The 15,321-nt window shown below is 48.4% G+C and overlaps 1 protein-coding gene across 1 annotated transcript in view; it reads right to left on the bottom strand.

Annotated features, from left to right (window-relative positions):
* WSB2 (WD repeat and SOCS box containing 2) overlaps positions 1-15,213 on the bottom strand; it is an 18,410-nt gene extending 3,197 nt beyond the window's left edge. The window contains 5 exon segments of the mRNA XM_081802116.1: positions 708-879; positions 3,233-3,364; positions 3,524-3,768; positions 8,653-8,821; positions 15,072-15,213. Of these exon segments, the coding sequence (XP_081658242.1) occupies positions 708-879; positions 3,233-3,364; positions 3,524-3,768; positions 8,653-8,821; positions 15,072-15,084 (731 nt within the window). The 5' untranslated portion in view covers positions 15,085-15,213.
* Positions 15,214-15,321: the final 108 nt, after the last annotated feature.

Below are 15,321 nucleotides of genomic sequence, written 5' to 3'. Positions count from 1 at the left end.
TGGCTCCTTGCCGAGCCATTTTACACCACGTGTTTACAGAGCAGTGGGAATGTGCCCCACAACTGTGCGGACGTCTGACACAGCTCATCGCTTGAAATCTTTTTGAGAATCATGAAAAATGGGATTTTATTTTCTCCCCTTGAAGAAAACTTGCCGTCACGTAGTTCCAAACCCCAAATGAATGATTAACCACCTGGGCCGTACCACACAGTGAACTCTTCCCTTTGCCGGCTCAGTCACAGCAAACAGCTCGATGCAGACGTAAAATCAGACAAACACACTGTTCCCAAATTGTTCTTGGGTTTCTAATACTTTCTTAAACAACAGGACTTCAGAACAAAGTTCAACAAGTAACCGTACATTCTGATTTGAAATGGAAATTCCCATCACACAGATTCAAATTAAATTGTTCAAAGGAGGGAAATTGCGATTCATATAGGGGTTGCAACTTTCAAAATCTCGAGACTCCAAGGGGAAGAGATTTAAAAAGCACACCTTTACCGTTTTGTAAAGGCAAACAGCCCTCCTCCGGTGATGAGGGCAATCCATGTCCTTCAACACCTCCTCTCGGTTTATGTCAACATGCAAATCAAGAGAGGCGACGACGTACAGGAGGACCCGGCCCACGAGCACGCGTCCTGCCGGCGCTGCTTTGCAGCCGGGTTTGGAGGGGTTTGGAGGTGCGGGCCCTACCCACCCTCTCCCACACCAGGCCCGTTCAGGCCTCCTGGTCTCGCCGCACGCGGGCAACGGAGGCAGCGCCCGACATGAGCCTTACCGACTTCTCTCCAGCGGCCGAGCACAGCATGCTGCAGTCGGGCGAGATGGAGCAGCAGTAAACCCACTGCAGGTGGCCCGAGAGCACCTGGATCTGTTTACCTGCACAGAGAGGGGAACAGGGTGAGCCAGTTCGCGAAACCACGCAGCCGGGGGCCCGAAGGACCGGGAGGCATGGCCGACCCACCTGGTGTCCTATCACCTGAGCCCAAAGGCCCCTTCTTTTCAAGGCAGAGAAAGAAATATGCCAGGAGTTGTCATTTAAACACCTGAAATCTATTTATACGACAGTGTAATCCCCAAGGAGATCACTACCTTCTGTTTCACCAAAATCCCCAAGACTGGTGCGATTAAGGCTGTACACAGATCACATCTGACAGATCCCTTTGCTAGCAGAGAACATTCTTTCCAGGGCCCCCCAACCACCTCTAATAGTTGGGAGCATCCTTCCAAATGTGAGAATGTTTTATCTTCACTCCTGTCATTGACGCTCTGTAATGGTCTCCCCCTCCCAAGGGTCCCACCGCATACTCTCACCCTCGCCAGGGTGTCTGGCTGAGCCACCGCGCAGAGCAATGAGGCCCACGTGCTCTGCCGTCAGGCGAACCCGGGTTTGAACCCGGACTCCGCTGATGACTCAGCACGTGCCCCGGGGCCACTCACAGAATTGCTCCAGTTCTGAGTTTGGGGGAAAAATTAAAGGCCCATCCGTAAGCATAACAACAGAACAGGTAAATACATGGAATACGTTTCTACCCCATTAATTCAGATGGTATTAAGGATCTAGATTTTCCATGTTCCGTGGAAAAAATGTAAGGAATATGAGTCTATTTTTGTGGAACGACCACAAAGTCTGTAAGTGTGTCTGAGTGTGAGTAGGACGCTGAGGGAAATACAGAAGGCTCTTAGCATGGGTCCTGAGGCTGCAGGGGGATTTCCGGGAGGACAGTCGAGGGGAGGATGAGATAGGGAAAGAGACTGGGGTGAGGGGGTGAAAACCAATACAAAAAAAAAAGGAAAAAACTTTCATGAACGTATATACTGCTGCAAATGCATTTAAGAGTTTGTGTATACACATATATATACATGTGGGTGTATATAGTATTTTTGTAAGAAGTCATGGTTTCTTCAGCTATCACGTAAGAGCAGTCCCAAGCACCCGCCCACCCCGGGTGGTTCTGAGTGCTGAACACATTTAGGCAGGATGGTAGGGCAGGGCCCCGTACCCAGGAACACTACTTCATCCCCGCCCCTCCTGAGAAAGCCCTAGTGTACTCACCCGCTCCCAGCCCCCTTCAGCTAGTCCTCCCTTCCCAGTCACCGGAAGATTTTAAAGTCACTTCAAGAATCTTCCTTACATGATGGCAAGCTGCCTCTGGATACACATTAAAAATGGCGCTGCCCTGGAGAAGCCTTCCCAAGCAGCCGGCCTGTCTTGTGACTTCAAGTTCCGCAGTGAAGGGCAGAAACTACCAGAGTTCTCTTGGCACCAGATGCCATCAGAGGAGGACACCACAAGCACCTCCTTGGCAGTGGGACAAGTCATCAGGCTGGAGTCTCAGAGGGCAGGAGTAGGTCCCCTCTCGTGGTTGGGGGGCTGGCACAGTCACGGCTGAGGCACGAGTACCAGTGCCTTGCATTACTGGGGGCGACTGTGCCTCTCTATCAACTGTCCCCGTCGCCGTTTCCTCCTTCCACCTCCCTCCGGCCCCTGCATCCCTGCCCATGTGGGGAAGAAAGGGCCTGACAATAAATTCCTCTTCCCTGTGTCACCTTTCTGGTTAGATGTACGGGCCACCTCTGTATACAGTTCTGCTCAAAGCAAAATTCCGCAAAAGTTGACCCCCTCTAGCTAAGCGAATCCTTCTGGGCAAAGATTCCACTTCACAAAGAAACTATTTCTAACAGGAAGTAACCAATACGGACGACCTCCTCTAGACTGGTGGTTCTCAAGCCGGGGAGACGATGCCCTTCACGTGGACGGGGGGCAATGGCCGGAGACGCTCTGGCTGTCACAACTAGAGAAGACGCTTCTGGCATCTAGTGGGTAGTCCAAGGATGCTCCTCAACATCCTGGAGGGCCCAGGACAGCCTATAACAAAGACTTAGCGTGCCCCAGATGTCAATAGCGCCACGGCTGAGAAAACTCACACCACAGCATCTATTTTCAATAGGAGTGATTATCAGTAGGGGTCAAAAGTGCTGCTCAGTAACCAAAAAAAAAAAAAATCTTACCTTTTTCTTATGTACAAAGCATAGATATGCATTCAGTGCATAGACAGTGTATTTTTGGTATTAATATCTCACAGGGACGAGGTGGGTGTGTGATTAGAAAAAAATGTCTTTCACGGGTCCTTAGGAAAATCGGTTGAGAAACACTGTTCTAAGACAAAAGTGAGAAGGGGGCAAATAGAGTATTTTGGGGAGCTGCCCAGCAGTTCCATCACTTTCATACCATGTTTGTTCAGGTCCCAGATGCGAAGAGTCTTATCCCGAGATGCCGAGACCAAAATCAAACTGCCACTGGGTGTGAAGCTCAGATCTCTCACGACATCTTGGTGGCCGGAAAGATTCAAAAGCAGGAGCCCTGGCGTGGGAGCAGGGGCACTCGGTCAGGGAGAGGCGGCACCTGGCCTGCCGGTCACGGCTAACACCCCTCAGCCACCTGGGGGGCCGGTAGCCTGTCTGGTCCCTGATGAGAACATGCATGCATCCTGGGACCTTGCCCCGGCCAGAAACGACCTACCTGTCTGCACCTCCCAAATCTTGATCTGCCCGTCATTGAGTCCCGTAGCAAGGATCAGGCAAGAGATGTCTGGCACTTGGGCATGGTGGCGTGCCCAGAGCTTCCTGCTGGGTGGAGAAGGCCACGGGCTAAAGGCCAAACCCCAGACAATCTGCCCACAGTCCAGAGTCTTCTCCTTTGGGCTGCCTCGCCCTTTTGTATCATTTTTGCTGCTTCGGCTTTTGGCTTCAAACCCTTTAGGGATGCTGGAGGAAGCAGAGATTCCTTAATGAGTCAAAAAGTGTCACCAAGTCAACCAACTATTCATTCCATGATACTAACACATTAAGGTTCTAGAAACAAATTGGCCTTTGGTGAATTTAATTTCTTTTTAGAATTCATGTAACAAAGACTTCATTAGCCTTGGTTCATCCCATTTGTGACAGCCCTGCAGTGGGGTGACCTGCCTTGTGGGATAACTAGATCACAGAAGCTCCAGGGAGCCCTACGCTTCCTCACAAAGTTCTCTCAGGTTTGGTGCATGGAAGGAAAGATGCACTCAGTTTCTCCCAAGAGGAAGAAAGCATGCCGTAGGTTTGGATCTAGGACAGATCTTAGAACTTGAATACCCATCTGCTGCTCCCCTGCCTGATGAGCCCCTAGCTTCGAAAGGCCCAAGGAGCAGGAAAATAAATCCTTTTCTGGCCCACACATTTGCTTGGTACAAGCTGGTTTCCACCTTCCCTCACTATGTTCCAAGTAATTAGTGAGGCTCTTTCACTTACTTCTCTGGGTACATCCAGCACAGGAACCGACCAGTGGGGAGATCGAGGAGAGAAAGAGCCCACGACTGCAGAGCTGCACCGACCTCAAAGATCCCATGGCCTGAACCGCTCCTTTTACGTTCTACTTACGGTGAAACACGACCCAGATAAGCTCTGTGAGACTCACTCCCTAAGATCTAGGCCCTGCCCACCACTGCCCCGGCAGACCACATCTCATAGGCTTGAGCAGCTGGACAGCCCTGGGATTCAGCCCCCAAACTCGAAGTTTCCTGTCTGCAGTACACTTTATCAGTGCAAGTATTAAGTTCTACTTTTCTGTGTGACCCTGACCACATGCTGGGATGTATCAAACTCAGGGAAATGAAGATGATGAAGCTGGAACCCAGTTCCGTGAAAAATCCTATAGTCAACATATATGTAACTGGACCTCTCTATGCCTCAGACTTGTTCCCCCAAAGTTGGAAGTAAATCATATTTTTGCCAAGTGTGTGGTTGAAATATATAGAAGAATTTAAACCAAGCTCACCTATAAAACTAGAAGGGAGGAATTGAGGCAAATATAGGCTCCATCAGCTCTAAAACTCTTTTAGTCCAAATCAGAGCTTGGCAAGCTATGTCCAGGCCAGCATTCTGTTTTTACAGATAAAGTTTTATTGGAACCACGTTCATTTGATCACACGCCGTCAATGGCCGCTTTCACGCCCTAAGGGCAGAGGGGAGGAGTCTCAACAGAGACCAGATGGCCCCCCCGAAGCCAAAAACATTTACCACCTGAGCCTTCAAAGGAAACGTGTGCTGACCCCAGGTCTCAATGGCCAAATGGCGTTTGAAAACTTGTTGTCCGGACAAGCATCCGAATGTGATAATGAATGTCTTTTCGACTGACCCTGCTCAATCCCCACACTTCACGGAGCTGCCTGGCCCTGGCGTAAGGGCCTCAGTCGGCCATCCAGGGAGGCAGCGTGGAAAAGGCAAGCTACAGGGAAAGCTCTGTAGGACAGCTGGGTGCCATCGAAGCCACTTTTGTTTTATTTTTTATAAAATCCTAAATTCTGCATTCGAACTAAGGAATAATCTGTAGCTACCTTATTCCACAGGAATTAAAGCACATATGCGTATTAATTCATTTTAATATAAATTTAATTTCTCTAGAAAGAGATACTAAACCCTCCATTTTAGGGGTAGTTAACTTTCCTAGGGTCACAAAATCGGGGGGCCAAACTGGAACTAGAACTCAAGTCTTGGGTATCCAGGCCTACTACTCACTAGATCCCCTGGACTTCTGAATTTGCCAACGAGTCAAGGGATGAGTTACATGGGAGATGGGGGGTATATGCATGGGAAAGGAACAGCTAAGGGCAAGGCAGAGTCACTGGGGGAATTTAACTTCACTGAAATTCAAGTTTCTAAAAACTGCATTTCTAAAAGTAGTACAATTATTTGGTTAGTACCAATTATTCGCTCAGTACTAAAAGCACTATTACTTTTTTTAAATATGTAACAATCTGAACAAGAATCTAACGACTTCAGATTTCCCCTTTTAAAGGACTTTTAAAATAACAAATATTTTCTCCCACTCCCCCTGCTTGTGTTCTGCTCTCGCTATGTCTCTCTCTGTCAAATAAATAAATAAAATCTTAAAAAAAACCAAAAACAAAAAAATAACAATTATTTTCAATTATAAAAGTAATAGAGAACTGTGGGAAAAATTTGGAAGTGAGACAAGTAATAAAATAAAAATTACCCATAATCCTAACACCACTCTAACCACAGTAAACATTTCACTGTAAGTTTTTATTTGTGCATATATACATATATATATTTTTTTAAAAATTTTTTTTTTATTTTTATTTATTTGAGACAGAGAGAATGAGAGGGAGGAGGGTCAGAGGGAGAAGCAGACTCCCCGCCGAGCAGGGAGCCCGATGCGGGACTCGATCCCGGGACTCCAGGATCATGACCTGAGCCGAAGGCAGTCGCTTAACCAACTGAGCCACCCAGGCGCCCTACATATATTTTTAAAAGACAAACTTGGGATATTACATATATAGGTAATAGCTTACTATTTTCATTAAGCCTTATAAGCATTTTGCTAAGATATTATTCTTCAAAATGTGTGATTTTTCCCTAAAACAAGTAACTTCTCACTTAACATATTAAACAGTAACATTTCTCTCATTATATTAAGCAATAGATACACAAAAAGGATTAATACTCAAATTTCCATTTTCCTGAGTTCATACTGGACAGATATATTTACCTATAGTGATGTGTATGTTTGAATAGAACACTGATTTCAGGCAAACAGAGTTTCCATTTGTATGCTTTTTAAAAGATTCTTTTTCCGGCACCTAGGTGGCTCAGTTGGTTAAGCATCTGCCTTCGGCTCAGGTCATGATCCCAGGGTCCTGGGATCGAGTCCTGCATCGGGCTCCCTGCTCACCGGGGAGTCTGCTTCTCTCTCTCCTTCTGCCCCTCCACCCCGCTCATGCTCGCTCGCTCTCTCAAATAAATAAAATCTTTAAAAAACAAATAAATAAAAATAAAAATAAAAGACACTTTTTCAGACCATAAACTTGTACTGGACTGGATATAAAGTTGAGTCTCTTGCATTTAGAGTAGGAGATCAATAAAAAATGGAAGACCTTGGCATTCTCATTAAACTGACCACAGAAGGAACTGAAAATAATGATTAAAAAAAAAAAACAAAAAAACCTCTCTGATCGCTGCAAAATATATCCTATGGCATTGCCATAATTTCCCTTACCATCCTCTCTCTCATCACCGGGATTTCTGGTTTTTCACTACTACAGAGCTAATTCCGCAATGAAAATCAGTGTATGGAAATAGATGACCCCATTTCTGAGATTCCTAGTAGCGAGAGGAACATTTTCAAGGTCCTCGAACCATAATGCCAAACAGCCAGATTCACACCGGTCAATCCCAGCAGCACCCAAGTATGCATCTCAGCACGCTCTTGTTGGCGGGACCCACTTTCAAGGCCACGAGTCTCAGACTGAACTGATGAAACACTTAAATCTAACATACAATTTGTAAGAAATGCCCAAAGCAAAACAAATGAGGCCCTCAAGGGCAGGGGCCGTGTTTGATTTATTTCAAGGTTCCCAGCCCCTAGACTCCGTGTCAGGCAAAGATTTCCAACAGATGCTGACTGAATCAATGGAGTCGCCCTGTCCCAGCTGGGCCATCTCACCCGGAGCTCACAGCACTCAGACACTGGGCCCTGTCCAGCCCAAGGAAAGAAACTAGTTAATACCAGAAACTAAATTTGGTCCATAAAGGAAAACACAAAAACCCAACTTAAATATGGGCAAAGGATGTGAACGGACGTTTCTCCAAAGAAGATACAGGACAGGCCAAGAAGCACAAGGTGCTCCACCTCCGAAGCCATCAGGAAATGCAAATCCAAACAATGAGATGCCACTTCCCACCCTACCAGGATTGTTCTGCTAGAATCAAAAAGACAGACAATAACAAGTGTTGGTGAGGGTGTGGGGGATATGGAAATCTCACACATCGGCTGGTGGGATTGCAAAACGGGGCAACCACCTCGGGCACCAGTCTGTTTCTCAAGCAGAGAAACACTGTAAGCCTATGTCCATAAAAACAAACAAAAAACAAAAACCCGTACGTAAATGCGCACAGTGGTATTATTCGTAATAGCCAAAAAGGGAAAACCATCTAACTCCAGCAACTGATAAATGTCTATGCAAGGTGCGCTGTCTCCGTACAATGGAATATTATTTGGCAGTACGGGAAATGATGTACTGATACACGCTGTTAAGAGGGATGACTGGAAACATTCTCCCAAGTGCAAGAAACCCGTCAGGAAAGACTCCACGGTGTACAATTCGATGTATGTGAAAAGTCCAGAATAAGCAAATCTATGAAGACAGAAAGGGGATTCGCGGCCGCTCTGGGCTGGAGAGCAGAGTGAGATTGGAGGATGACAAGTGAGGGATGTGGGGCTGCTCTCTGTGGCAATGACAATGGTTTTGAGATTAATCATGGTGAGAGCCGCACAACTTCCTGAATGCACTAAAAGCCACTGAACTGTATACTTTAAAGGCGCAGACTGTATGGTATGTAAATTACATCTCAATAAAGCTGCTAAAAAGTAACAGCGGGGCTAACATGATCTCCACAGAACTAATTTTCCCACGTACCGACCGTGGGGCTCTGGAAACCCCAATGATCAATTCCTGAACTGTTTTCAGCCGTTCTCCCTCTCCTGTTCTCGGGCAGGAAGACCCCAAAGGGCAGGGAGTCATGCGGGAAAGTGCTCCAGGTCCCCCATCGTGAGGATTCCCTCGCTCCTCTGGGCTTGGGGGTGTGAGAACTTACAACTGCTCCTCCAGCGGCCAGGGGATCAGCTTGACGATGCAGTGTCCTTGAGACCAAGCGAACCAGGAACCGTCCGGGGAGAAGGCGACGCTCCAGGTCTCACAGCTCGACTTCCAATCAAACTGCTGAGGGCGCCCCGGCTTGAGCTCGGCCAGCAGCAGCGGTTCCTCTGAGACGGGAGACAGCATGATTCAGGGGAATGCCCTCGCTGCCTGGGGGGGGGGGGAGGGGGAGTGGGGAGCCAGGCTCCGGACCACCTGGCTGACTCAGACCCAGGAGAGCCGCTGTCTCCCCAGGCTGAGGGGTGATACTCTGGACTCCGGGAGGGAGTTGTCATTTAAATGACCTGCCCAAGAACAGTAGCCACAGGCCACATTCCAGTGCGGTTACTCAGCCCTGGCCCTGGCCACCGCTGGTTAACCATGACTCAGAGTAACCTTTGTGCGAGTGAACTCAGTGAATGGAGGCCTCATTTTCCTATGAATGCCTGAAGAGGAAGAAAGGAGAGCCGGCCCAGGCTGGGACCAGGCTAGATGGTGCAGATTAGGAGGCCTTCCAGTGTATTTAAGGTCTCCTCAAAAGAACCTGCCACCGGGAGGGAGGCCTAGAAGGCATGTCTGGAACTCCAAGGCTCCCTGCCGCTCACCAGCCTCCTCCCCGCCGCTCACCAGCCTCCTCCCCATCACCAAGGCACTTGCCCTGCTTCCTGCCCCTCGGACCTCTGGATCTGGCCTCCCACTTTCCACCTTTGTTCTGGTTTAAGCCTTCATCCCAACTTGCCCAGATCTTTCACGAGACTCCCCTGATTTTTCCTGCCCTCCCCCCTCCCCATCCCCCCTGCTGAAGCTAAAATACACGTCACGTTTCTCTCAAATGCATTCCAAGGCTCCCACCTGCGTCCACAGTAAGGGCAGGGGAGCCTGGGCCTCCTACCCCCCTACTTCATTCTCTCCTACAGTTACAAATTTCCTTCTGGCCCACCCTCCACCAGAATTTAAGCACCCTGTTCAAACACCAAAATGATTTCATTTTCATTTCTCTCGGGGCCTAGCACAGTGCCTCGTGAAGAGCTGGTGCTGGATTGGGGCTTCTCCTGCCACCTGAAGGGCAGTTCCTAGTTCAAGTCTCCACTCAGTGGAAGGTTCTCAATGGCTGACGAAGCTCACAAGTTAAAGGCGTTCAGAACTGATTTTTTGCCCATTAATTATGATTATGATACACACTAATATAAATACTGGCTTCCGGGGCGCCTGGGTGGCTCAGTTGGTTAAGCGACTGCCTTCGGCTCAGGTCAGGATCCTGGAGTCCAGGGATCAAGTCCCGCATCGGCTCCCTGCTCAGCGGGGAGTCTGCTTCTCCCTCTGACCCTCCCCCCTCTCATGTGCTCTCTCATTCTCTCTGTCTCAAATAAATAAATAAAATCTTTAAATATATATATATATATATATAAATACTGGCTTCCACTCTGAAAGAGGTCACTTCCTGATGTCTATGTTCCACCTCAGTAGTTTCAAGACCTTGACCCTTTTATACCTGTTACCAGATAGATGCTAATTTAAACAGCCCTATTTCATTTATTTTAGGATACACCTTTATATGTCTTCTTTCATTTTGACCTCGCCGAAATCAGGATGTGCCCTACAAACGATGAATTTTTAGTTAAATAAGCAGTATTTTTTCTCAGTGATAAGTAAGAACCATTGTATCTTGGGTTTAATGAAACAGATGGTAAACATGCATATATAGCGAGATGCCTATCTGTATATGATATTTATATATATATATATAATATTTCCTGGTATATGCATTATAGAAGGTGTGGGTACTACCTTGTTTTATAAAATAAATGTGTTGCTGAAGAGTCTGTCTTTAAATAGAATTTTAATCCATCAAGCCTTTGGTGGCTTTGCTATTTAAAGAAAAGTAAGTTTCCTCTGCAAAGAGAATATTCATTTCCTGAGGTTCTATGTATAAATCTAGGTTTTAATACATTAGGTCTGTCTAAACTGGCATTTGTATAGGCCCAGGTAATTCTCCTGAAATCTGTACATGTTTGTACATGGGATCTTGTCATTTATACAATTACGTGTCTATAGGAACACACTCCTTTGGATGGGAATATCGGCATGGTAAGAAGTTACTTTACATTTTAAATCCAAAACAGGTCTCTCAATGCTACCCAGCAAACCTGCGGTAGTGTCTTCATTCTCATTATTCCTAGTGGTGACCTAGCCCTAATCTGTTAATGCCTCCTTCAGGTAATCCAGGGGTTCTCACCGGATTGTGTCCTCTGGGGACAGGTGGCAATGTCTGGAGACGTTTCTGGTCGTCGTAACTGGGGGTGGCGCTACTGGTATCTAATGAAAAGAAGCCACAGATACTGCCAAGCACCCTGCAGAGCAGAGCACAACCCCCCACAATGAAGGATTATCTTTCTCAAAATGTTGATAGTGCCGAGGTTGAGAAACTCCGATGTAGTCAAATATTAAATGACATCGACTGATCTGGAGGCACATTTTTATCTAGGGGATGAACCGTCTTTATTCCACCCTGATAATATTCACACTTGGCTCACTTCCCCCACAACAGGCACATTATCTATCCTTTTGACACCATGGAGGCTCTGCCCAATATAAAAAGGGGTCCTCCCTGTTTTCTCTCTTTTCTTTACTTCCCCAACCAAATCCATTAACAAGCTCTATCGAGGCTGTTTCCAAAAGGCTTGGCAAACCTACCTTCTCTCCATCTCCATGGCTACTATTCTAATCTATGCAAACCATCTCATCAATATCATCTCTCACTGAGCAGCCCTGCAACTGCTCTCCTAGCTTCCACTCTGCCCCACCCCCAATCCTCACCTCCTAGAGTGATCAGTTTCAACTACTCTTAGAATAAAATTCAAGGGGCGCCTGGGTGACTCAGTCCGTTGAGGCTCTGCCTTCAGCTTAGGTCATGATCCCAGGGTCCTGGGATCAAGACCCGTGTCAGACTCCTCGCTCATCCAAGAGTCTGCTTGTCCCTCTGCCCCTCACCCTGCTTGTACTCTCTCTCTTCCTCTCTCTCAAATAAATAAATAAAATTAAAAAAAAAAAAAAGAATAAAATTCAAGCTCCTTACCATGCCCTTGATGTCCTGCATAACCTGGCCCCTGGCCTTCATCTCCCACCTGGGCTTATAACTCTCCCCTCCCTGGCCCTGGCTCTAGCCTTCACTCACCCCTTGACTGTGCTCAATTAGTTCCGACCTTAGGGCCTTTGCACCAGCTAGTCTCTTCACCTGGAATGCCCTTCCATGACTGGCACCTTCTCTTCATTCAGTCTTGGCTCAAATAACAACTCCTTCACGAGCCCTTCTCTGACCCCAAGTCAATGTCCTTCATAATCCCTCCTCACATCATGTTCTTTACAGCACAATCACCATTACGATTAGCAATCGGTCTCCCCCCAACCAGGACATCAACTCCACGGAAGCAGGGACCTCGTATGTTTATCCGCAGTGCCCAGCAGAGTTCCTGGCAGAGAGCAGGCAGGCAGTAAGTATTTGTTGAATAAATATACATGGTATACCTCTTTAAATACAAACAAAATGAAGCCCCTTAGACTATTATGTTGCCTATGCCAAACATTTCACATGAAATGCTTCTTAAACATGAGCCATACCCAGATTTCACACTCTATTTCTGTGATTTGGAGATTTAATCTCCAGCTATTTCAGGCTCAGGAATCCAGGAGCTAAAAGAAGAAAAAACTCAGTGACTCCTGTCTCTTCATTTCTAGAACTCAGGAAATTCTGAAGCAGAGTCTGGGCCCAAACAAAACTTGGCTGCTGCGGGGGAATGGGGATGGAGAAGCCATAATTAGCGCAGAACTTAAAAAACCAGAGCCAAGAGGATCCAGCTTTCATCCGGGATCGTACCTGCCGTGGTCCTTTGTGGTGAAAAGGCCCACGGAGCTGCGTGTTCTAGTTAAACACTGGGATGTATTTGGACGACCAGGCTGAATGGAAAGATATTTATTATCAGCTTCTTCTGTGCAAGGAGATTCACCTGAACACAGAGATGGAAGCAAAGACTCCAGCCAGCAGGGAGCCTGGTGATTTGTCCTGCCTCATCACCTTGACACTGGCTCTTCCACAGGTCCAGAAAACTGCCTGGCAGGCCGCAGATCCCTGTCTGACTGCTCCATCTTACCATGGCAGGGCTCAGGGTTGATGTCACGTTCTCAAAGACCTTCCTGGCCTCACTGTCTCAAGTGGCTCGGTCACTTTCCTTTCCCTCCGTTCAATGTTCTTTAGAGGCACCACTCACTCCTCTCGTCTTAATTGCTTACTTGCTTTTATACATTTACTGTCTAGCTCTTCCCAACCCACACCCCAAACCTGCCTCTCTGCCCGCTGCAACTGAGCTGCACTGTCCAATACACTAACCACTAGCCACACTTGACCACCATTTGCAATATGGCAAGTCCAAACTGAGCTGGGCTGTTAGGTATGTAACACACACCGTATTTTGAACTTAGTACCAAAAAAAAAAAATCTAAAATATATCAATAATTGTGATTACATGTTGCAATGGTAATATTTTAGACATATTGGATTAACAGCTACAATTTTAAAATTGGTTTCACCTGTTTTGCTTCTTTCACTGCAGCCACTAGAAGATTTTAAATTACAGATGTGGCATTATATTTCTATTGGCCAGAGCTGGCCTAGAGAGTGCCTGGCACACAGAAGATACTCAATAAATATTTGTCGAAAGAATAAATGAATTCTAACCACTGCTCTGAAGATATCTACTGTTGTCCATTGTAATCCCATTACAATGGACTTTATTCAGTTTCAAAAGAACATAAAAGTCTCTGGCCTTTTTTTTTTTTTTTACAGCAACCTGGCAGCTCTCAACAGCTCTGCCCACACCCCAAAACACGGTCGTCAATCATTAGGAAAAACTCAGAACTGGAAACAGATTCCAGCTAAAAAGGGAGGCTAGCTACAGATCGCTTTCAGTTTTAACTATAAGGACTCAATGGAAACAACAGCGGAAGCTATAAAAAGAGTCACATAAGATTCACACAAACAGTAGGGGCCATTTAAAAAGTGGTAACACACTCACTGAAAAGAAAGCCCTTATCTAGATGGGAAGGCGGTGGGAAGGCGGAGAGAGCTGCCTCTACACCTTTTACTGAATGCCTGACTACAGCAAACAAAGAAATGTCATTTCCCAAATTAAAAAGTTACACCACCCCAGGGAATACCCTGATTTGAACCTACCCACCAACAATCCCCCGCTCCATCAAACTAGCCAGGGAAACACAAACATCAACAATCAGAATCCTCCAAGCAAGATTAAGCCTGAACTTCACTGGAAGAGTACCAAGAGGTTCTGGAACAATTCTGAACCCTAGGCCTTGACCCCTTCTGAGAACTTTCCCTAAAGAAACTGCCTTTAAGCATGGAGGGATATTCAAGAGTTGGAACTCCCAGAATAAATCCCAAGCCTACCCCAAATTTCTGTATAGGTAGGGTTTAGAGGCAAGGTGGCTGGAAGGGAGAAGACGAAGGGATAGTCTGGAGGTTGTGCCTTTGCCTAACAAGCACACATAACAAGCACACCGAGATTACACGTTCATTTGGGCTGACTCTCCAAGTATATCCGATATTCTCAGACTTCCACACTGTTTTCTGATGACAGCTGTTAACAAGGACAGAGACATGCACCTCACCCATCAATGTATCCTAAACTTGCCCTATCAAATATGCCAGCCCGGATCAGCATCCCCAGCCCCACCCCACCCCACCTCTCCCAATGAGTCTCCGTTGGGAGAGGCTCGCAATAGATTTTTTTAATAGGGACCCAGTCCCCATTCTTACGAATAGCAAGTTGGGAAGCTCCCAACCACCCACTGGGGCACGTACTATTATTATCCCATTTCGCAGATACAAAACAGACTTGGGTTAAGTGGCCAGTGCACGATCACACCGCTTCTAAGGGGCAGACCTGACGCCCACCCAGACCCGCAAGTGCGTCACCTGGCACCTGGCACCTGGGCACCCGCCCCCTGGGTTATCACCCCCTGAGGGCCCGGCGCACCCCCGTGTCCCCCCCCCGGGCGTAGGCGTCGGGCCGGGGGAGCCCCCCACTGTCCTGGGGCATGCGGATCCCCGGCACGCGGTGGCCCGTGCTCCTCCGGTCCTGTCCGCGGCGGGCGGGAGGCGCGGTGGCGGCCGCTGACAGCGAAAGTGAAACAAAGCTGGGCGCCGGGCGCGCCCCCCCGCCGCCGGCCCGCGTGGACGGCCCAGGCCCCCGCGCCCCCGCCGCGCCCCTCCCCCGGCCGCGCCCGCGCCCCCGCCCGGCCCCCCCCACCCGGGAGAACCGGCCCGGCCCCGCCCGGCGGGAACCCGCGCGCCCCGGCCCCGCTCACCTCCGGCCTCCATGGAGGACGCGCGCGGCCCCGCGGCAGGCGGCGGGCGCCTCAGCCCCCCGGGGCGCCGGCCTTCATGCCGCCCCCACGCCGCCCGCCCCCGCCCCGGCCCCGGCCCCGGCCCCGCCGCCGCCGCCGCGCCCGCCGCCGCCGCCCGGAGAGGCCATCAGCTGCTTCCCGTCACATGGCGGCGGGCGCGGGCGGGGACGCGCGGGGGGCGGGGCCGAGGGAAAAACGGCGGCGGGGGGGG

The sequence above is a fragment of the Leptonychotes weddellii genome, chromosome 13 (genome assembly GCF_054177405.1).
Source record: "Leptonychotes weddellii isolate Sample4059 chromosome 13, ASM5417740v2, whole genome shotgun sequence".
In the NCBI taxonomy this organism is placed as follows: Eukaryota; Metazoa; Chordata; class Mammalia; order Carnivora; family Phocidae; genus Leptonychotes; species Leptonychotes weddellii.
The sequence above is the reverse complement of the archived record's forward strand: the minus strand, read 5'-3'. Positions and strand labels throughout refer to the sequence as shown.